This window comes from Macrotis lagotis, chromosome 4, assembly GCF_037893015.1.
Source record: "Macrotis lagotis isolate mMagLag1 chromosome 4, bilby.v1.9.chrom.fasta, whole genome shotgun sequence".
Lineage (NCBI taxonomy): Eukaryota > Metazoa > Chordata > Mammalia > Peramelemorphia > Peramelidae > Macrotis > Macrotis lagotis.
The window spans coordinates 33,633,647-33,657,715 of NC_133661.1; the positions used below are offsets into that span (position 1 = coordinate 33,633,647).

At 44.5% G+C, this 24,069-nt stretch overlaps 1 protein-coding gene across 8 annotated transcripts in view; it reads left to right on the forward strand.

Annotated features, from left to right (window-relative positions):
• Window positions 1-24,069, forward strand: part of PEAK1 (pseudopodium enriched atypical kinase 1) — a 256,307-nt gene that overhangs the window by 198,474 nt on the left and 33,764 nt on the right. For 7 of the 8 annotated variants that reach the window (XM_074232467.1, XM_074232470.1, XM_074232474.1 and 4 more), the window contains exons 6-7: window positions 15,093-15,152; window positions 17,760-17,950. In XM_074232467.1, the coding sequence (XP_074088568.1) occupies window positions 15,093-15,152; window positions 17,760-17,950 (251 nt within the window). The remainder of the gene's footprint in view (window positions 1-15,092; window positions 15,153-17,759; window positions 17,951-24,069) is intronic. The other variant, XM_074232475.1, reaches the window with a different exon arrangement.

Here is a 24,069-nt window from a genome sequence, read left to right on the forward strand (position 1 = left end):
GTCTCTTTGGCTAACATGTTTCTACCCTGCCCTGCTGCATCCTAGGGGAAACCAAGCGGGTTCATTGGAAAAAAGACAACCATGTAAGAAGTTAACAATAAATAACATGTTATGGGCAATGAGAAAGACACAGGAACAAATTAATAAATGGTGAGGCTGTTCTTCCCCACTTTGGTAGTTAGACCAGCTCTTTGAGATAGCATCTCTGGTTTTCACAAAGACATTCATCTCTGTCTAGCTTACTTTCTTTTAATGGGGATGATTGTTGTTTGATTGCTATCCTCATCCTCTTAGATGCAGCATTCTGTCAATCTTCCCGATGTTGTTATAAAAAAAAAGAAAAGAAAAACCAACTGTTCTGCTACCTAGAGACAAAGGGAGAAAAAAGGAAAAGAAAAAGGAATGAGGGCCTACTGGTATAAGTGATGTGGAAATGTAACTGATTTTTCCCCATGTGAATTATTCCCATTGTTTTCCTTTCTAAAAAATAGCAATACTGAATATGACAGAATGTGACATCTTAGTTAAACCAGATTTTTCATCAACAAATGCAAGATTAGGTTTAACGCTTGAATATTTCCATGGGTCTCTATTCTTTTTTGTGAAGAATCCCATCTACAAATGCAGAGAGCAGCCCTTCGGTACCTTTTTAAACTTACATAGTTTTTGTTCATGTCCTTCTTTAATCCTCCATTGAGAATCTAACTGATACACCAGAGGCCTTTCTCTGGTTTCAGTGTTAAATGGCACAGGTTGTATTTTCATTTGTAGGGATATACACAGTTGGGTAGATGGGGTGGCCCAGTCCTCCCCCTCCATCACACATACAGCCAGTGCTGTTGCTGTTCTGATGGGATCTGGTCACCGGTGTGGATCAGAGTTGATTGTGTCACATGGAGGTTTATCATGCTACTCTCACATTCCTCACCAAAAGAAAGTGATGCAGAACTTACCTTGACTTTTTGAAAAGTGTCAGTCATAAAGCACCCCGAAAGCTTCAGGCCCTCACTTTGGTCAGTCTCACTCCAGTCTGTTACAGTGAGCATTCTTGTTCCTGAAATGATCATTGGTGAGTGACCCCTGAGCCCTCAGCCTGAGCAATTCCCCAGGTTCCTCGAAGCCATTCACCTTGAGAACTGTCAAGGGGCAAGAGGCTGGTTGGGTCATTGGTCTTTGGATCCAGCTCTATTAGAGTATGTACTGGTCATTACAAAGTACTGGGAAGACTGAGAATAATGAAGAGCTTTGGAACTCATGGAGCCAACCCTCATTTTATAGCTGAGGAAGCAGATCCATCTGAGGGCACAGAAATGCAAGACCCAAGCCAGGACTTGAATACAGGCCCTAGGACTCTAAACCCAGGGCCATCAGTGTTCTTCTCCAGGTTCTCTGTGTTTCACTTGGGAGGGAAGGCACTGAAGCCACATTAGTAAGCATTACATGGGACAAGACGGCAGATGGTTCATACAGATCAATACATTGCTTTACTTCTTCATTAAGTTAGTTCAGGGTATATTTATCCAGGCCCCACTTGACAGAGTTTGCAGTAAATAAAGTCCACTCATTTGTCCTTTACATGGGTTTTTTTTAAGTAATTCCCTTTTTGTGCCAAAGCCTATTAATTGTGCTTTGAAATGCCAAGTTGGGAAAATAATTAATTCAGAAACTATTGAGTCTGGCCTTTTTTCTGGAATTGGGACTATCTTTTGGTTGGATGATTGAGTGATGAAATGGAAAGAAGCCAAGAAGGCTACAATCCAGTCCTGGCTCTGGAACTTATTAGTTGTGTGCCCCCAAGCAAATGATTGCACTTCACCTGGCCTCAGTTTCCCTCTTTATTTGAGGATGATACTGGCCCTCCTCTGATGGGCACTTTGTAAATTCCCCCCTCTTGGGAGGCATTCTGGTCCTTACCATAAGTCAGTCTGAGGGTGATGCTGGTCCCAAAGGGACCACCAAAGTTCATAGTCAAGTGATAGACTGGGTTTCAGCGCCAGGTTTTCTAACTAGAACCCCTTTGTTCTTTCTGCCCTCTCACAGCCCACCCTCAGTAATGCTCCAAAGTGAAAACCAGGTGTATCAGGATTGGCAGCAAGGACAGGTAGCAGCCTTGCCCACCCATCTCCTGGATGCCCTGCACCATCTGCATGTAGTCCTGATACACTGGGCATCTAAGGGTATCTTGGTGGGGGTAAGGCCCCACAAGGGGACCGGGCCCAGGCAGGCCTAGCCTCTTGCCTCTGATGACAGGGAGCTGCTTTCTTGGGAGCCCTCAATCCACTTTTATAAGGATCTAATTGTTAGTTACCTCAGTTCCAAACAAGCTTTATGGCAGCAGTGACTCTGCTCCCAGGTCAGTCCTCATCCAGACCTCTCAGGATGCCAGCCAGCACATCCTGCCTTGGGCACAGCCCCCTGAGCTAGACTCAGTACAGGAGCCTTGAAGAGCTCTGACCATGTTGTTGCAGAACCAGCCCTGTGGTAGGTGAAGGGAACACATACAGGGATCCCACCTTACAGAGCAAATGAATACATTCAAATAATTGCAGATAGTTGAATACAGTAATTGGGGAAGGAGGGTGCTGGCTGTAGGGAATCAAGAAAAGCTTTATGCAGAAGGGGAGGTTTAAGCAAGAGATAGGCTGTGGCCAAGGGCAGGAGGCAGGGTAGTCCAGTCACAAGGGAGGACCAGGATTGAGGCCAGTCTAGAGCCAGAGCTAGAGGGGGGAGGGGGGAGCGCAGAGGCCAGACGGGCTGGACTATACCAGGGAGCAATGTCCGGGGGAACTGTTGAGAACAACTTTCACAGCAATATGTGACATCATGTATTAGTAAAGAATAAGTAAAATTGCAAACTTTCCTTTGTCCTACCTGCAGGAAGTGAGTGATATATTCCCATGGAATTGTTGAAGAGTGCTCTGTAAATGGGTACACACATGCAAATCCACACACTTGTATTTCCACTAATTATCTCATTTACTTCGATGCACACTTAATATTTGCTTGTAGCAACTTTGAGAAGAAAACATGCTGCCAAATGCCAACGTTTGTGTTTCCTGTTTGATGACAGTGTAATCATTAAATTATCATTCCACAGCTGGGAACACACTGTTGAAAGAGATGAAAATAAGAGTTTTCCTATAAGCAAATTGAAATGCCAAAGCTAGGCTGTAGATATGGAGTCAAGTATGAAAAATAATGAATTGTCACTATGGTGGAGTCTGAACCCATCCAATACAGGAAGAGGCAGCCTTCCATTCCAGGTCAGTGGGTCAGATTTCGTTCAAGGACTTGGTGAATGAAATCACTTTTACCCAACCACTTTGTGTCCATTTAAACAAGGTTAATGGTTTTGAGAGAGAAATTGGCAGGCTGAGAGTCAAGAGACCTAGATTTAGGATTATAGCCCTGAGAATACAAAGAAATACAAAGGATATCCTTACCCTTGAGGAGCTCCCAATCTAAGGGAGGAGACCTTAAGCCAACAACTGTGGACAGACAAGCTGTCTATGGGATACCTAGGGGGAAAAAAGTCAACAGAGGGAAGGCACTGGAACTGAGGGGTTGCAGAAGTCTTCCTGTAGAAGAAGGGCTTTTAGTAGAGGTAGGTCAGTCATGGGAGTAGAGGCATCTCATTCCAGGCCTAGAAGGAAAGCCAATGAAAGTGCCCACGGCCAGGACAAAGTCTTTTGTTTGAGGAACCTGGCCAACACGCCAGGGTTACTGAACCAAGGGAAGACTAGAAAAGAGGGAGAAAATAGAACTGGGCTGCCAAACAGGATTTTAGAGTTGATTCTGGAGGGGATGGGGCACATTGGAGTTGATTGAGTAGAGGGAAGCAAGGGGTGACAATAGTCAGATCTGTGCTTTGGATTGTGGTATCCTCAACATCACAGGTCCATTTGGAAGGGGAGAGGGCTTAAGGGAAAAGAGAACGAGTTCCATTTTGAATAGATGTTTTAAGATGTCTATAGGACATCCACTTCTAACAATACAGTTGTAGAACCAAGACTGGAGGACAGGAAAGAAATTAAAAATGAATAAGCGTATTTGAGAATCAATGGCATAGAGATGACATTTAACTCCAAGTAAAATAGTATAGAAGAGGAAGAGAAGAGGGCCCAAGACAGGCCTGAGGGGACACCTGCCCTTAGAGGACAAGATAAGGACTCAGCAAAGGAGACTGAGAGCAAGCATCAGGGGGGAGGAGAACTAGGGTAGAGTAGGGTTCCCAAAACCTAGAGAGAAGTTGTCTGCCTCCGAAGTAGTAGAAAGGTCAAGAAGGACAAGGAAGAAGAAAAGGCCATTTGACATTTAGGAGATGGTTGAGAGAGCAGCTAGGTGGCGCAGTGAGTCAGGAAGCCCTGAGTTCAAATCTGCGCTCAGACACTTAATTACCTAGCAGAGTGACCTTGGGCAAGTCACTTAACTCCATTGCCTTGCAAAAAGAGAAAAAGTTGTTAACTTTGGAGAAAGCTACTTTGAATAATGAACCAGATTGTTGAAAGTGAGGAGAGTGAGAAAAGAGGAAGTGAAAGCACTGTTGACCAAAGGCAGGAGAGATGTTAGAAGTAGCAAACCGGGATAGAATGACCAAGTGAGGGTTTTTTTTTTTGTGGATGGGGGAACACATGGGTATGATTGTAGGCAGTAGGGAAGCAGCCTGAACAGGAGAGGTTGGAGATAAATGATGGAGGGAGAAACTGGAATATTCCTTGTTCTTCACCACCATTTCCAAGTTGTCACTACCATCATCACCCAGTAACTTCTCCATAGAGGTTGGTACTATTCACATCTGATACCAGATCCAAATCTTGGTGGCTGTTGTCTGCAGACCCCCAGGGCCTTCTGAGAAGGAATGAGAGAATGTATCCAGGTCTTATGAGATGAGGAGTAGGGAGAAGACAAAGCTCATGGTGAAGGGCCTCCAAGTTTTCTGTTATAATATGAGATAAGGTTCTCAGCTGGGGTGAAGGGGGGCTATAAGATGTTTGAGGAGGGATAAAAAGGGTTTGGTAGGTCCCTGGGGAGAGGGATGCAGTGAGTAGATAAGAGGGGTTAGAGTAGGATTGCTGAGCAGCAGGGAGAACCTAGCTAAGACTCTGTCCAGGACCCAGTCCACTCTGCATGATTTTCTCTACTCCCATTCAGCAGCAGGTGTGTAGGAGCAAAGGTGATGAAAGGTAAGAGTGAGCCAAGACTAAGGCTTGCAGGGCCCAACTAGCCATGGGATAAGGGGGCCAGGGACTCAAGAGAAAAGGACAGTCTGTTAAACTTGGTTCACCAAGGGGTCAGGTGGGGAAAGGAGGAGAAAATGAGGGAGAGGACTGAAGCACTAAGTGATTGGAGATCACTGTGTGGACAAAGAGCAGGATTTGGTCTTGGAAGCCAGAGGGCGTGGTGCAAATCTAGTAAATTGTGATTAGATAAGGGGATTTCAGAGTTCAGGAGCCTAGGGTGATGGCCAGATCTAAGATAGGATCTTCTTTGTGGTTGCCAGAGGTGGAGTGGGGAAGTAAGTTAAGGGGGGGGGGGGTTGTTTGTTTTTGTTTTTTTAGATTTTTGCAAGGCAAATGGAGTTAAGTGGCTTGCCCAAGGCCACACAGCTATGTAATTATTAAGTGTCTGAGACCAGATTTGAATCCAGGTACTCCTGACTCCAAGGCCAGTGCTTTATTCACTAGCCACCTAGCCACCCCAGTTAAGGGTTTTGGAAGATGGAAATGGAAACTATGAATTAGGGGAGGGGCCCAGGTTGAGAATGCCATTTGGATGCTGACCTATGAGATTTCAGAATCACTCCAATGATGAGAGTCTGACCAGAGGGCAGTTTGTTCATCTTTAAGTGAAAGGCCTTTTCAAGGTCAATAGTATTATGATCTCTGAGGGAAGTCTTTTCAGAATCCTGGGCAGTTCAGCAGAAGGATCAGGAATGGGGATACTTTGCACACTTGTCATAGAACTGATTTCTGGTATGAGGGCTCCCTGGATATAACTCCCTAAGGCACTTCACTAGAGCCTTCCTTCTGAGTTCTACTTGACCCCTGCTCCCAGGTACAGGTTAGTCCTAGACTAACCTATATACCAGGTTACCCTTCAAAATTCTAGGAGGGATACCTGAGGGCCCCTTTACCCACATGCATTCACCCATCTATCAATGTTTGTAGGGAGGGAGTTATAAATATCAGTATAATTTGGGATGACAAGGGAACCAAAAATGAGGCATCAAAACATTTTATTAGACTGTGGTCATTTTGAAGGACTTAAAGCTTTGCTCTCATCCTATCATACTTTCAGGGGTTAAGTTTGGAATTGTTTTAGGTGACTATTGCCAAGATTCAGATAGCTCTGGATTTCAGGGCCTGCACTTTTTAATAAGACAGATCTTATCAAAGTCATTCATTCATCCCTGGGGCTGTATTGGCCTCCAAGGATCAAATTCTCATTTCTTCTAAAGGGAAAAGGCTCTAGATAGGAGCTTTCCTACCTTTGGCTCTCCCAAATCTCTATGCTTTTGTGCCAAAGAATAAAAGATTGGTCTGTCAGCATTTATAAAGAATACATCAACATTTGCTGACACGTTCTTGGAGTTTAGGATAGGTCACTGAGGCCTTGAATTTAATTCAGAAAGAATTGTTTTTTTAAGAGAAAATTGATCCATTTTGGGCTCCCTCACTAATTGCCAATTGTAATAGAGCCTTTGATGTGGACAGTGACAGGAGCATACTTTCCATCAGTCATCTCTCATTGAGCAGCATTGATAACCTGGGAAATGGCTCAAGGATGGACAGGGACTTAAGAGAACTGCATGGTTTACAAGTTTTGGAGTCAGAAATAGAGTCCGTATTGTTTTGAATTAACTAGAATTCACTCCTTCAACAGACAGTAAGGAAGCACTTCTTAAGAAGAGCCAACTATTCTGGGGATGATACACAGACTGGGAAGACACAGCCCCTACCTTCTGCGGGCTTACAGTCTAGTGATGCTAAAGAAGCATTGAGTCCACTGATTGTGAAATCTGAGAGACCTCATGGTGGGATGAGGTGAGAAGGGAGGACACAGCCTCTCCCAGCCTGTTTCTTTATATGGACAATAGAGATACTTGTACTACCTACTTCCTGTGGTTGGGAGGAAGCAATGTTGCTTCTGAGTGCTGCCAAAATATGTGCCTGGCATTATTGATGCCCCAGCAGTTAATATATTTAAAGCTTCCATTTTTTTTTTTTTGCTAAGCACATTTATGTACATTTGCACATTGGATTCTCACAGATACTTTTAACAAGTTTAGGCCCTATGATAAGGGCACAGCAAGTTTGTGGCTAAAGCAGGACAAGACTGTTGCTTCCTTGACTCCAGCATTGCTAGCATATTAACTAGCAGAACAGGGACTTAATAAACTTAATGCTTCTCAAATAGGCCACTGAATAATTTTTGTTGAAATATAAAGGTTTTCTGGTTAGTCTGGTGGGATTGAGCAAACGTTTTAAAAATCAGTCTTTGCTAAATTTAGAATGAATATATACCTAATAATAAGTGCCTTGGTGATTGGGGCTGATTTATCAATCTGGAAACGCTCAGTGTTTGTATAGTTCTCTTTTAAAGCATTTTCTGGGAATTTCTTAATTAATCCTCACTCATGTAAATTTCACTCCCCCCCAATTTCCAGATGAATAATTGGATAAAGGAGCAGGGTGGTAGAGGAGCCAGAATTGGATCGGAGGCCCTGGTTCCTAACCTTGTCCTCTCATCTCTAGGCCGCTGTCTCGCTTAGCAGTCATTTACCATCACAGCAATGTAAGATTGATTGGAATAGTCAGACACCATTTAAAAGGCTTAACTCCATAGACAGGCAGTTTATCCCCACATGGTTCTTCCGTGATGTGATTCATTAACATAAGGGAGTAGGAGTGGTCTCAAAAGAACAAAGCCTTAAGGAGTGTGGAGATTTTGCACAGTACAGTTCTCAGAAACCAATCATTTATCTCCTTGGGGGCAGGGGCGGGGAGGGGGGGGAGCACTGACTTCCTGAGGAGATGGGGACTTCCTCCCCTCAAGTGACTACTGCCTGAAGCTGGACAGGCCTTGTTCCTGACAAGGATGGGAAGCTGGAGAATATCGGAGAATATCGACAGGTAGACCAAAGTCCCATGTTGTCCTCAGCTTGGGGAAGCCACATGTAGAGCATGGTGCTCAGTCCAAGTCCCCGGGGAAGTTAGGAACCCCAGAGGATTCCCTCTCCAGACCTATTGATGAAGAAGGACAGATTGGATAGCTGTTTACTGACCCACACTCTTATGTGGGAAAGTTCCATCTCCTATCACTCTACCTTTGCTTTCCATATCCCCATAACTGGCATTCACCCATTCTTCTGCCTCCTCGGTCTTTTCTACTCTTCAACTACTTTGTCCTCTTTGAGAACAAAGGACAAACAGCACTCCCCCTGCCACAAACACAGCCAAGTGATTTCATATTTATATTTTGTATTTACTTTCATTGCTCCTCTTCCCCACTCCCTAATGCACATACAGAATAGAATAGAGCCTCCTTGAGGCCAGGGATGATTTCATTTTTACCTTTATATCCCCATTCACTTACACCTGGCACACCTGGCATGCCACAAGAGCTTGCATATTGGTGCTTGTAGATTGATTAAGTGGTTAATTTGATCCCAAAAAGCAGAATTAGGATTAACCCAGAAAATTTAGACCATAGGTATGCTTAAGAAACCTTCCTAGCAATTTATAAAAAGTTGAATGATCCTTCCCAAAAGTTAGCACAACATATGTCAAGAGCTGATTTCTGGTCATTGGGAGTCTTTTGCTAGAGGTGGGCTAAATAAGCTCTTGTTAAGAATGTTTCTAGGTTGGGCTTAGACCAGATATTCTAGGAAATGGGATTCACACTTCCCACAGTGCTGGTGGGAGGGTCCCTAGACTCATTGGAATTTGAGGGGTCTTAGAGAAGGGTGCTGAAGATATCAGTAGAAATGAAAAAGATGATGCATGAGCCACGTTGTACAGAGTGAGCGTGATGTGTTTAAGTGACCATAAGGAAGCTCCCCAACGGAGCACCATGATTGTGTCATGGGAGAGCACGGACGAATGCCTGGCTAGAGGTGGTGATAGCACAGAGCACTGGCCTGGCATTTGGAAGGGTTGAGTTGGAAGTCTGGTTTGTCATTTTTGTGTAACCTGGGCCATGTCAGTTAGTCGCTCTTAGCTTCTCCATGGAAGAGGGACCTGCTTCATAGGGTGCTTGAGAAGAAAGACCTTTGTAAACACAAAGTGCTCTGTAAATATAAGCTGACAGAGGCCGAGGTCTCGTGTGAAGTAGCCAGTCATGGCCTTGTGTCCTTGGTCTTCCCTCAACAGGTAGGACCAACTGGTAGGCCTTGAAGTTAGAAAGACCTGGGCTCTAATCCACCTTTGAGATTTACTAGCTGCAAGTCACTCAGTCAGCAGGTCAAGTGTTACCTCTCTGTGAAGTACTGTCAAATTCAGGTCCCTTCATGTTTTTGAATCTGGCATATGATCTCATGCCTCACCCAGAGTCACATCATTAATAAGCTGGTGACAGCCTAGGAAGAACGTTGAGTTCAAGTCTTGTCATTTCTCCTTAATAATTGTGGCATCTTGAATATGTCACTCAATTCATATTAGCCTCGATTTGAGAAAGTGAGGCTAATATTCTTTCCAGCTCTGATATTTTGTGATTCCAAGTCAGATCTTCTACCTCCTATACCAGCACCTTCCCCATGTGGACACTAGCCCCATTAGGGCTAGACAGGAGCCAGGATCTGCCCTTCCATGACAAGATTCTCTACCAGAGATGACCTCCTGATTCTCTTGGTCGGTGTAACTGGGAATCAACCCTGGTGTCACCATTTTGAGGGGTGCTTTTCCTTCTGGTTGATTTTCAGTTGTCAGTGTTTTGTAACATATAGTCCCACAATCATCTGTGTCATATTGAGGTAAACAGAAGATGGACAGGCTATCTGAGGGTCTACCTTCACAGAGTCTATGATCCCCTGAAGCAGAAGCAGAGATGTCAATCACGTGGCCTAAAACTCCAGATGCAAATGTAATTGAGAAATGTCAAGCCAAGTACATAAAAATGTAAGAAGCCTGTTCCTGTGTGGCATTCCAAGTCTGTATGCAACCTGCAGGGGTCCTGTGGGGTGTGGTGGCCCCATTTTTATTTGAGTTTAACTCTGCTGCTCTGAGCTAATACTCAAGAGCTGACATTCTCTTTTCCCTTATTAGTAGTAATTAATAGCCCACTTTCCAGCAGCTCTTGCAGGATTGCTGATCACTTTCCTGACCATAAGCTATGGAAGGAAATCCCGGTTTTTTTAGAGGAAGAACCTAGACCAACCTAGCCCATTATGACACTACTCTCACAGTGATTTGATTGAAATACTTTTTAAATTTTGCTGTTATTTTCCTCTTTTTTTTCAGTCTTGGTCACATTTGTTGTGGTGTCAAATGTTTTTGTTTAATCAAATCCATCTAATTGGATTTCATCTATATATTCCTATAATTTCATCTATTTGCTCAGGAGATGAAATTGTATTCCCACCTTCTCCTTCCCCATATACATAAAACCGAGATAAATATCTTCCTCTTCTTCTTACTTTTTTATGAAGCCTTTTTTTTTATGTTTGTCTATGATCCAGCTAGAATTTATTAGGGTAGATGGTATGAGATGAGGATCTAATATACATGAGCTTTATATTTCATAGGATTTAAAGACCTAAATTTTCTAGTTTTAGATATTTCTTATTATTTAAAGCCATGGAGGAAGGGAATCAAGAGGTCTAAGTTTTATTCTAGCCATGATGATTTACGGGGACGTGTTTTTATCCCTTTAATATCTCCTACTGAGGAATGTTTTGAAGATATTTGATTTGATATTCATGCCTTATGATTCTGGTCCCCTTCATAAAGCAAATGCATCTTCAGTGTTTGCTGAATTGATCTGAATCTTGTGCCAGAGAAGACCACAGCTCATGGTGGGGGGAGACAAGGGAGTATCCTAATAGTTTAGAAGTGGCTTTCCTTAAAACGCAACTCAGGGAGGGCACAGATTATTGTTCCATTTTACAGGGGAGGAAACTGAAGCCCAAGACCAAGTCGGATCTGTGGCATTCTCCCAGACTACGAATTCTGTTGTCCACCTTGGGTGGTCAAAGGTCTGACCTCACCCCTGCAAGAGACACATTTGCCTCACCACATTCTGTCAAACTTATTGAGTGGGAATTCATCAGATCTTAGTTAAAGGTTAATCATAATGTGTGGAATGGATAAATAAGAAGCTTGAAGCTTTCCCTCAAAGACTCCAGAAGGCTTAGAGGAAAAGGAAAGGCTCTGAGATAATGATCAGTGAATACAAGGCTTTCTGGACTGAGAATGCCAATGACTGGAAAGGGCTGAGAATTAAATTGATGACCTGGAAAATAAGATAGGATTAAGAAATGTCAGATTGGTGGGAGGTCCTGCAGGCAGAGAGACAGGAAAAGATGGAGATTTTATTTTCCTTTTCAGTGGATTACAAAGGTGGTGGGATTTGATAACTCAAGACTCTCTACAATGCACCATGCATATGATATTTCTACAAAGCTCCTTCCTTAGAATACCCCCCACATTCACAGATTATGAATATATACACACATCTCTGTGTATTTGTGTATACACGCTCACCCCTCTTGAAAAAAGTAATACAGTTTTAAAATTATGTTTAAAGAATATTTGGGCCTTATTTAAAGGTTTCAGAATATTTTTCAACCCATATTTTTTCACTATCTTTTCCTGATGTAGCTGTTTAAAAGGAGACTGAAAATATGGATTTGGAAGTTTGTACAATGTAGGTTGGTCCTTATGAGGCTAAAGGTGTCTGCTTAAGCCTAAAGGAAATTCTTTCTGACCATTGAGAACATGAAGGTGGTTAGCTAGTAAGACAAGTAGAACCTAAATTGAGTAAGGACTCAGAAACATAAAGGGCTTTAATCTTTCCTAATGTGGAACTTGATTTGCTTTTAAAAAATATGTTCAGATGTTTAACAGAATTTTTATGAAAATCTGTCTTGAATGAATTTGCCAAGTAAAAAAGGGGATTATTTTATGAGATGGTGTAGTGATTAATCCTGCCACCTGGGTGAGCTTCCCGCAGGAGATTGCTTTTTGCAGCTTTGAATTATGTATGAATATTGCAAGGTGATGGGAGATAAAGTTACCAAGGGATTCGTTTGTACAAAAGACCAATCTGTAACAACGCGACTGTTTCTGGGCAGCACCTTTGACTGTTTGTGCAACCATTGGAGTGAGTGAATCAACACAGACAACTACCAAATATCAGCAATGAATTCTTAATTTAATGAAAAGCTCATCAGAAGGACATTTTTAAAGAGCCGCTCTAAGGCCAGGACACCACTGGACTCCTATAGATAGAAAACACCAAGGTGAAGAGCAGACTCCACATGTGCTCATGGCCGGAAGGAAGAGTCTTCAAGGGAGGTTTTTAGATTATACTGTAGAAAAAAGCACCTTAGCTTGGCAGGATGGGAGGATGACTGGTCTGGGAGCCCCAGGGTCAGAGGTTGAAAATTCAGATTTGCAACTTGCTGCCATTAGGGTTCAGGTGTGGGCCCTTCCCTCTCTGAGCCTCTAGTTCTGTAGCTATAAAAATGGGGTTCCACCCACTCTAGAACCCAGTGATATACTTAAAGGGCTTTTCATCAGTTTACCTCTACATTTTCAAGAAGTGATAGGTCAAGTGTCTTGTTATTTAGATCTGTCTTTTTTTATGGTATAGTATGTTACATGAACTGAACCCCTCTTCGTTGGGTCCCCCTCAATCTTGGAGTAACCCTGAGGGGTTCTGTTAACTGAAGGTTGCGATAAGAATACTTGCTATAAAATATCCCCCCAAAACTCTGCCTTATACAGAGGAAGGAGAGCTTGAGCTCAGAGAGCATGTAGGACAAAGCAACTCCCAGCCCCCAGAGTATGGTCTCCTGGGGTCAGGGCCCTAGAGCCCTCCACAGACTCAGGTATGCTGCTGGGATGCTCAGGGGTGGATCCTGAGGCTCTCCCGGGCTTCCAGAGTGGTCCTTCAGCCATGGGGGAGTGGGCAGAGAAGCTGAGGCCAGGGCCCCATCTTGTCTAGAGGTCCTCAAGCAGCCAGGAATCTAATGTATTTCACTGTTTTCACTTAATCCAATGGCTCCTCAGAATCATCTTGGCAAAACAAGCCCTTAGCTGGAATGCTTTTGATTTAATTCAATATAGATACATTCCTAGGTTTAGATACTGGCACTTCAGGGAGGGTGGGTAATTTGATGGTTTTACTTAGTCAGCACCCCACTGACTAGTCTCTCTTTCTCTCTCTCTCTCTCTCTCTCTCTCTCTCTCTCTCTCTCTCTCTCTCTCAGACATACACACACACACACATACCCCTCTTCACAGAGGTGGCATTTACATCCATGGTGTCAGGCCCTCACCCACTCTCTACTAAAATAAATTGTCTCAACTCTTTATAATAGGCAAAAAAAAAAAACAGAAGACAACATGGGGGCCAACGGTGTCGGGCACTCTAAGGGGCTGAGGGGGGCAAAGACTAAAAAAAGCTGTTATATTCAGTAAAGAAATCATTGATGGCCTGGAAGGAACCCCTTTCCAGCTATTGCTCAGAATGGAGGCCAGTTACAAAGGACTGAGAAGTGAGAAAGTGGAGGCAAGAAGATGACATTTCTAAGAATTGGTAGTGAAAAGGGGGGCAGTCTGTTTTTTTTAAGAATCGAAGAGGTGTGGGGGTATCAATGGATAGAGAGAGGTTGAAAATTTAGGGAGAGAAAGTGAAGTGAAGGCAGGAGCAGGCTCCCCAAGCAGCCCAGGGGGAGCCCAGAGGAGCTGAATCAAGTTCACAGATAAAAGGGATTGGGTAAGAGAAGGGTCACTTCATCTGGGATGATAAGCAAAGGAGAGCATCAAGGAGACCTCTGAAGTAGTGCCTCCTTTGCCTCAGTCGTTCTGCTGTGTCTCAGCCTTCTTAGTACAGGTCTCAGCCTCTTACTAGATTGTAAGCTCTCTGAGGACAGACAGGCTCTCATTTTCTTCATCTTTGTACCCCAAGTCTGGAGCTCTGGGTTTTAGCACATAGTACTCCCTCCTAGATGTTTGAATTGAATTGGATTAGATTATTTCCCAGGAAAGAGTTGAGGGCCACTTGGTTAATGGATAATACTAGATTTATGAAGCATTATTTTATTAACTTGGATACTTTGTAGATTTTCAATCAATATTTAAGTGATTACTGTATCTGGCCCTAGGCTAAGTGCTAGAATTCAAATACAACTTAAAAAAAGAAAAGCACCCCTTCCCTGGAGGTGGCTAACATTCTAATGAGTGAAGACCGAACATAAATGGGGAAGGGTGATACAGAAAGGACTCTGTGATACAGAAAGGACTCATCCAAAATTAGTACCAAATCATAAGTCTGCATGTAGACCCCGATGGTTGATCATGAATAGCAGAGATTTCTTTATCCCCACTGCTTATCTCTTTCTCTGGTCCCCAGGGAGTGATTGGGATGCTGTGTCTATTCGTTTTGGGCCTCCGCATGTGCCCACATCTGAACCTGAACTCCCCAACTTCTCCTTCCCTCTTTCCCCTTTGCAGCTTCAGTCAGACAGAGAGTCATTCTTCCCATTGCAGGGGTGCACTGAAAGCCCCCCTCCCTGTCTCTGGATGCTCCTCTTACCCTAAATCTCAGCAGCCATGAGAAAATTCAGGTGGTTCCACTTTCATGAGCTTTGGCAGTGCTTTCCTGCCCTTCCTTCCTTCCCCATGTAGCTCCTTGTTTTGGACGGTTTTCTCCACTTCAGATGAGTCTGGGAGAGTGAATCAGCCCTGGCAGCGTCACTTCCTCTTCTGAAGTTCTCACACTGCCTGGCCCAGTTCCCAGGCCCAGCCCCTAAAGTAAAGGTGAGGGTGCAGCAGGTGACCTCACTCCTCAGACTTGAGGCCTCTAGCTTGTGGCTAGTCACAACTCAGGGGGATCAAATGGCTCACAGATTCTCTAAACATGATTAACAGACTCAAGAAGGCCCTGAGAGAATTTCCTCTAATGGGGAATTGTGTGAGTGAGCACAGTCGGTGAGTCTTTCTTTATCATTTCCTGGTCCTGGGTTTGGTGGAGCTTGTGCTGCATGTGTGTGTGTGTAGGAATGAGCCTGCCACGAGGGAGGGAGCCTCGCCATGTGTCTGGCGGCTGAGGGATTTTATATCCCAGCAGAGCTCCGGACACCCGGGCTTCCTTCCAAGATCCCAGGTCTCACAGGTGAAGCAGACAGGTAAGTGGAGAAGGGTAGGGTCAGAGCCAGCTTGGAGGATCCTCAAAAGGTTTTCACCTCTTATTGGTGATGGTCTCCTTGCAATCTCTATTTGTGTGGCAGAGATTTTAAACAGGAAGAGGAAAGAGGCAGAACATTAGGGACCTACTATCATCTTTTTGGGACCCTCCAAAGTTGGAAGAAGAAAATCTGGGAGATTTCTTTTTCATGGCTGCCATTTTCTTTTTAAAATCACATTATTCACTGCTTTGTAATCAGAAGTGTTTTGCAATTAACTCTCATAGCCAGCAAAATAAGCATTTTAGTAGAAAAATCACACTTTTATGTATGAAGCATGTTCAAAGCTAATCTGTGATCCACAATCCTGATTTCAAATCATCATAAATGTTGTCTTTTTGAAATGTCACATTGAATATGTATCTACTAACATGTTTATATAGCTCCAGTTTGTGTCAAGCAGCATGGATTAGCCCAGGTAGAAAAGCAGAGGCAGCACAGCTCCTGATTAGAGCAACATTTGCATTGTGGTCTAATTAGGGGCACTTTTAGAAGAGAAGGGTTTTTCCAAATCAAAGACTCAAAGGGTGCTAGATGCTGAGCTAGAGGGGACTTGAGTCCATCTGGTCCAGTCCCCTACAACAAATGATGAAAAAGGCCTAGACTCAGCTGACCCCCGAAATTCCAGTCCTCCTCCTCTTCCACCACTCCAATGCAATGAATGCTATTTCCAGTGGATTATTCTGCTACTATTTTTCAGTGATTTAAATTTGGGGGGCTACCCCGTTGAAGACAGACTTTGCATTAAATTCAGCCTGTTTGGCATGGGCCTCCTTGTCCAAAGCTGTGTTTGTAAGAAGCCTCCAATGACTCCGTTAGAGCCGCTCCCTTGAGAATGGTGGCTGTGCCCCAGCCTTCTCCACCAGGCCGTGTGCTCAAGCACAATCACTGGATTGTTGGGTGATTAGTCATTTCCAGTGTGTACGAGTCCCCCGGTTCTGCCATGCTGTGAAATGGTATTTTTGAATGTTGGTAGTCAAAAGACTCCAAGGTCTATTTTTCTGTCTAAGCACATGCATATTTTCAGTAATGAAAGATTGATGAGGAAGAGCTCCTTGCCCCCCAGAATTGCTCCTTCCATTCCCCAGGTGCTATGTGCTTCACCAACAGAAGACTAGACAGAAATATATTTCCTTTTAAAGAAATCTATAAAAAGTACTTAGAAATGCCGCATTAATTTCTAATGATGAGCAAACTAGAACCAACATTGAATAGTGTATGTGTTCCTTGTTCCTCCTCACCTTTCCTCCACCCAGGAAATAGAAATTGGGCCATGATTAAGACATTGCCCGAGTAGTGTTGTCCGTGGGCTAGGTGGCTCCTAAAGGCCCCCTCGAGCTTGATAGTTCCCTAAGATTTTACTTCTGACTAATACAGCCAGCCTTTTTTTAAACTATGCCAGCCAAAAGCAGTGTGGGAAAATAGACTGTCCCTGCCCAAATCTGCCAGATCAGCCCATTCCCTCGCCCTGCCCATGGCAGACTCCCAGGAACCCAGGTAGGGGTGGGGACAGGAAGCAGGAGCTGCCAGATGCTGAGCCCATAGGAATGGGATTCGGGAGGAGAGCGGGATAGCAATGAGCCCAGCAGTCTTGGGCCTGGGAAGGCACTTCAGAGTGTCTGTGGAAAAAGTCTGAAAACCCCAAGTAGGTGCAGAAGCTCCCTTTGTTCTTTTAAGAGAAGACTTTAGATCCCCTAAAGACGCGGTCACTGTTTGCAGTTATTTGAAGGGTTGGATCAGAAATGAATCTCATCTTACCAGCCCTCAAGGACAGAACCAAGACCAATAAGGGGAAAATTAAAGGAAAGCAAATTTCAACCAGACTTAAGGAGGACTTTCATTTCCAGCTTTCCAACAGGGGGTTGAGCTGCCTTTTGAGGTTGGGAAGGAGGCCTTCAGACTGGCCGAATGGCTCTTTGACAGCAATACCAGTTCCGTGCTTCAGGTCAAACTGGTCCCCTCCCAGGCCCCTTCAGACTCAGGGAGTCTGCTTCTGGAAGCAGGAAATCGACCTTCCAAGGCAATGGCCTCACTGTCTTCTCCTCTCCCACTATCAGATTGTGTCTGGCTTTTGCCATCTCAAAGGGACTTTGGTTTTGATACAAGACTTCTCCATAGTCAGTGAAAAGCATGTAGCCCTCCCTCCCCACCCCACGCCAGTTCCCACCTTCAGTGGCAGACATCTGGTCAGATGCAGGCAGGCCACATTCCCAGGGATCATTCAGGGCTTTGTGTCAGAGGGACTAGAGAGCCTGTTTGATTTTCTTGAGAACCTTTGGGGTGTGGGTGAGTAGAGACACTGATGGGCAGGCCCCTGAAGACCCTCGTGTGACCCTGACCTTGTTTGTTGCAGTCAAGTGCCCCAGGAGGGGTTGGTGGAGTGCCCTCCCCGCGTTCCCAGAACCATTCCTGTGAAGGAGGGTGGCAGCAATGTGTTGGGCCCGCCAGCACTGCCCCCTCAAACGCCGGAGAGGGAGGAAAAGAAGGAGGAAGCCTCAGACCCTTCCGACGAAAGCCCTTGTAGCGCCACCTACAGTAACCTGGGTGAGTACCGTTCAAAGGACAGAGGCTCCCTCCAACGGAGAAGGGAGAGGGCGCCCCGGACCAGGGGTGTACATGCTAAAGAGCTGGATTTCAGCACCGCCTCCCCAAGAGATTAGAGGGCTGGAGGGGAGTTTCTCCACTTCACGACACCTCAGCTTCCAACTCAAAACTCGCGTTCTAGTCATTTTCACAAAATCTCCTCCAGAGTTTAACTATCCCACAGGCCTCCCCGTCTCCTGTTCTTGCTGAGGGCCCAATAGTTTTCAGCAGGCGGTTATCTGCCTCCTAGGAGCACGTGAGATAGCCTAGCTATAATGTGTTCTAAAACCTAAAAGCTCCCAATTCTGGACTAGAGGGGGCTTCAAAGGCAGGACCCCAGAGGTGGAGAAAGCACAGAGAGCTAGCTGTATCTGGAGACGGAATGTGACCAAGGCAGAGTGATGAGAGAAAAACCACGTGAGCCAGGTTGGAGGGACAGGGAAGAACTGACCCCTGAATTAGGGAGACTCCAAGGAGCCTTTGATCTCAGAACTCTGGGGATCCCCATCATCCCCCAGGCCAGACAGGCTGTTCCAAGCCCTTCCCAGCCTGGGCCCCTCCTCCCTGTGCAGGCTTCTTTCTCCTTTTTCCTGTGATTCAAGGACACTGACCTTCTTGCAATGCCAGCTCCCAGGGCCAGGCATTTTTAGTCATTGTCCCCCCCGCCCCAGCCTGGACTGCCCCCCCCCAACTCTACCTCTTGAGTTTCCCCAGGCTTCCTTCAGGTCCCAGCAGATGTCCCTCCTTCTAGGAGTGCCCCCCTTGAGACCCGTGTGTCCTGTTGAGGATCCTCCTCACTTGACCTCTTGGTATTGGGTTCGCAGGTCACTTGCTTGGTCACATTAGACCCTTGCTCTTGGAAAGCAGGGTCTGGTTTTTTGCTTTCTTGTGTCTCCAGTGTCTGGCTCATGTAGGGACTTCATCCAGTTTGGCAGCCCCCATTCTCCTCTCCCTGACACAGATTAAAGCCTCTTCACATGCAGATTGGCTTTCACTCTTGAAAGTTTCACCAAAAACTTTCCTCACTTGGGCTGCCTTCTGGGGCTGGTAGCAGCAGCGGCACAGTCCATCGTCGGGCTGGGTGAGAGCCACCAGAGCATCCCCTTCTCTGAATCACCGACCCTGGGCTGACATGCACCCAGATTCCTCAAGGCTACTGTCACAGGGTATCAAAGTAGGACTTTGATCGAAATGAATCCCAGCACTGTAGATGCTGGAAGATGGGGGTGGGGATTCCTCAATTCTCTCTGTCCTCTTCCTTTTCACTTCCTATCATATTCGGGGAGAACATCAAGAGTGTTGTCCATACCCTCTGTGAGCCTCAGTTTCCTCATTTGTGAAATGGGCAGTGATAATGTGTACCCTTCCCCATAGCATGGGTGGGAGGACCCATGCAGATAAAACATGTGAAGGACGTGGCAGACTCCAGGTCTCCTTCTATGACACTGTCCACCTTCCCCCTCTGCTGGCTCTCTGGCCATCAGGCCCCTCTCCTCAGCCAGACAGATGGCCCCAGGACCCACATGGGCAGAGATTAGGCTGGCACTAGTGTGAAGGGGTAAGGGGAAAGGCTCCTGGACAAGAGGGGAAGGTGCCCCCATGCTTGGCATCTCCCTTTCTTTCCTAGTAAGTGCAGCTGACATTGGACATGGTTATCCTAATGTTGGCAAAACCAACAGACATTCTTCTTTGATCTTCACAGAAACCATGTAAAGTTGGTATCACCAGAATCACTGTTGGCATGGGCATTCCCTCTGCTGGTCCAGAACCCTTCCCAGCCTTCTTTGAGGCAGGCTCATGGCCCAGTGGCCAGCCTTCTGGAGGTTGACCTGCTTCATCCTCAGCACATGTTTCTGATTTGGGTAGGGCCTTCCAGAGTTTGCAGCCTACTAGCATACCCTTTGAAAGCCCAGGGTTACTACCACACCACAGTGACGTATCAGCGGTGGGCTCGGCTGGCAGCAGCTAAGGAAAAGTTCACTTTATAAAATTGCTTAAAACTTGGGAGATTTATCATCTTGCCCAGCCATGGTTCTCTGGGTGCCTCTAATAGGACCTCTTTGCACTAACTCTGAACTTCAGGAATTTAATCCATTGTCTCCAGCCTCCAAGATGATTTCCCAGCATGCTGATAGAATGTCACTTTAATCAGCCCTTCCCCATTCTGCCCATGTTTCTTATGCCTATCTCTCAATGTCTGGGAGAGAAAAAAAGGGCCCTTGTTTCTTATGTGGCATATTGTGTTACTTTATCAGCCTCCTGAGATCAGGTATACATAATGACTTCTCCATCTGTCAGCAGCTCGGAGTGACTTTAACCCTTCAGGCTCAGCGGCGGCCAGAGCCTACCATGCAGGTTGCGTTCTGGAGCCAGCCCACTTATTGTACCCTTAAGGTTGGAAGGAGAGAGAAAGGTGCACAGAGTCCTAGAGAGCCTAGAGGGAGAGGAGCTCACGGAATGTCTCTCTGGCTTGGAGGTCATCAAAGAAAATGAGGCAAAGCCTTCAGAGGCAAAACTGGAAGAAAAAGACTGCCGGGGCAGAGGAAGAGAGGGGGAAGGAGAAAGGAATGCTGCTAGGATGTGATGCCATGGGGAGGAAATTCCAGAACAGGCAGAAGAAAAAGAGGGGGGGTGAGGGGTTGGCAACTTCTGCCTGCTGAGGCCACTGTGAAGGTGATAGAGAAGCTCCCCAAGACTCATCTCCCCCACCTCAAGAGGCCCAGAAACATATAAATGAAAAGAACCTGGAAAGCATGGCTGGCACAGGGCCTTGAGCAAGAAACCAGTGACCTTAGGAGCTCAGGTGTTGTTTTTATCACCTCATCTAATTCCAAAGAGAAGGCAAATTCAGAACCAATGATTGGGAGAGTGGTTTTTGAGAATGGAAGTTTTATTTCCAAAGCACAGCTTAAAATACAGAAATGTTATATGTAGTTTTCTCCCTTCTTCCATATTAGTTTAAGCCCTTTTGATTTGATTTTTGATATACCACACATATAAATACATATAAATATATATAATAGAGAGAGAGAGAGAGTGTATATACATTTATAGTATGTCTATGTTTATTTAATGTGTGTTGTCTGTATGTCCGTGTATGTGTATTTGACCTCAAGGGTATTAAATGAGACCTGTGTCTGAAAGAATCTGTCTTATTCAGAAGATACAGAATTCCTAAAAAGCTTTCGGCATCAGGAAAGGATCAGCTCTGCATGTTAAGAGGCTATATTCAATTGAGGAAGTCCAAGCAGAGAAAGGGAGATGGGGGCTAAGAATATCTGAAGTTGCCTCTGTCATAGTTGTAGCCTTCAGGAGAGTGTCTGAACAGCAAAGGGAGAGATTCCCTGGCAGATCTGATTTCTCACCAACGAGGAGGAAATGATGGAACCTTTTGGGGAAGTAACTCCATCTCAGAATTTGTGACAGAGAAGAAGAAATCCAAGGGCAGGCCTAACTTATGTCCTAAGCTTGGGGAGAAAAGATTTCAAAAAGGTTCAGCAAAATGAAGATAGAATCTGCCGAACTCAACCTAAGAAGGGGATAGGAAACTCTTAGGAATGAAATTCTCAGGACATCCAGAGAGGAGGGCAAGGGAGAGATAGCCAAAGACAGCATGTTAGATGCCCACGGGAACTCACCAGTCAGAATTTAAACATGGGCAAAGGGCATGGAGATATGAGGGACCAAAGGTCAGAAAGTTCAGGAATAATGGGGAGGTGAGGGTGAGAAGCAAGCAGATTGAAAGGGATTGATCAGCTCCAGCTCCCAAACTTTTATTTTAATTTACTTAATTATCTCAAATAATTATCCAAAATTTTTCACACCAACTAATATAGTAAAAATTAGAAAGGGAATAGGTAATTGGAGGGGATACTTTGTAATAAGTTTCTCTGATAATGATCAAATGAAATATTATCTGTAAACCATGTAGGACAGTTCCTGTTACATAGTAAGCACAATACAAATACTTAGCCTCCCTCCTCCTTTCCCTTTAAAGGTCTTGTATTCAAGATAGAAGTGACTAATTCAAATTTCTAAGTGTAAGATCCATTCCCCAACAGATAGTCACAAACTATGAACAGTTAGTTTTTTCAAAGGAAGAAATCCAAGCTAGTCAATATCCATATGGAAAAAAAATGTTCTTAATCACAAAAATTGGAGAAATACAAAATGAAGTATCTTTGAAGTTCCACCTCACATTCATTAGACTGGCAAAGATGACAAAAGAAGAAAATGACAAATGTTAGATGGGAAAGTAGGTACACTGATACATAGTAGGTGGAGCTGTCGACTGGTCTAGCTATACTAGAAATTTGAAATATACCCAAAAGTTAGGAAAATGTTCATGACCTTTGACTAACTATACCGCTATTAAATCTAAGTCCCAGAACAACCTAAGAAAGATAAAAAAGGACCTTTTTGGAAAGAACTATTTATAGTCACTCTCTGTAATAACCAGAAGTGAGAAACTATAAGAGGATCTCCTCCTATTGAGGAATGGCCAGACAAATTGTGGTGTAGAATGTTATGGAATTGTATTATGCCATAAGAAATTATGAAATGGATGGTTTCAGAGGAAACTGGAAAGACCTTTATAAAATGAAGCAGAGTGAAGTGAGCAGAACTAGGAAAAAATAGTAAGATGAGGGAGAAACAACTTTGAAAGACTTTAGAACACAGATCAGCACAATGATAAACCACAATTGCAAAAGAATGAAGATGGTTTAAACTTGCCTTCAGAGAGAGAAACATAAATTCAGGACTTGGCCAATTCAAGGATTTCTCTTGGCTGGGTTATCCAGCCAAGCATTGAGGGCTTTCTTTTTCCATTTGCTCAGGAGAGGCAGGGGGACTAGGAGGGAAAGATTCATTTTTCTAAAGCAACAACAAAGGATATTGATCCTGTGATTTGCCATTTTTATTTCAGTATAATTTGTTGCTTTGCAGGGATGTTCTTCTGAATTAAAAATCAGGCAATGAACCAGTCTGCCAAAGAGGAATGGTGAAAAAACACTAATCATCTTGCTCCCAAAAATGGCCTTAATAGGAGGTCTGCAATGATATTACTGTTGTAAGGAGAGGATCTGGCACACTTATTGAAACAAAAAATGTGTTAAATGCCCAGGATTTAAAGAGGGTGCCATTTGCATTTTTTAAATTGCTATATTGCATATGTTATATGATAAAATTAATTGTTTTTAAATGCATGTAGAAAAGTTGGAAGCCAAGGCAAATAAAAGAGAGGAATGCAAAATGTGACATCTTATATGAATAATATCCATAGGGTAGATGGCGCAGTGGATAGGGCACCAGCCCTGGAGTCAGGAGGACCTGAGTTCAAATCCGATCTCAGGCACTTCATAATTACCTAGTTGTGTGACCTTGGACAAGTCCCTTAACCCCATTGCCTTACAACCACCCCCCCCCCAAAAAAAAGAATAGTATCCACAGCATTAAAGTTCAGAATGAGGTGAAGATGGCAAAAAGAGGTTAGGAATATCTAAAAGGGGAGGGACTTTTTAAAATTGCCTTGGGGGAAAGAGGAAGTAGTGCCCTAGAAACCTGAACATTCCCCTGAGCCTGGAATTCATCCCTTGGCAGTACTATCACACTATCCCTGCCCTTGGAGGGGGTTCAGTGGCTTCATCCAGAACAAGCCATTGCCCTTTTTGGGAGCAGGGCAAGGCAGCTGCTCCAGGCAGCCTAGATTGTAGGAAAATATCTGACCATTTGTTTTCTTAAGAAAAATGGAAGGATGTGGGCTAGACTGTAGTGTAGTGAGATGGATTCTAAGAGTGATCAAATTCATAGCACATATCAACTGCGATGATGTCTCCAGTGGAATGGCCAAGGGTTTGTGGAAGGTACTGTGCTCTTTAATGCTCTATCAGGGGCAGCTAGGTGGCTCAATGGACAGAACACCAGAGGGACCTGAATTCAAATTTGACCTCAGACACTTAATAATTACTTAGCTGTGCAACCTTGGGCAAGTCACTTAACCCCTGATTGCCTTGCTACACACACACACACACACACACACACACACACACACGTGTGTGCACACAAATAAAGAGCTAAAA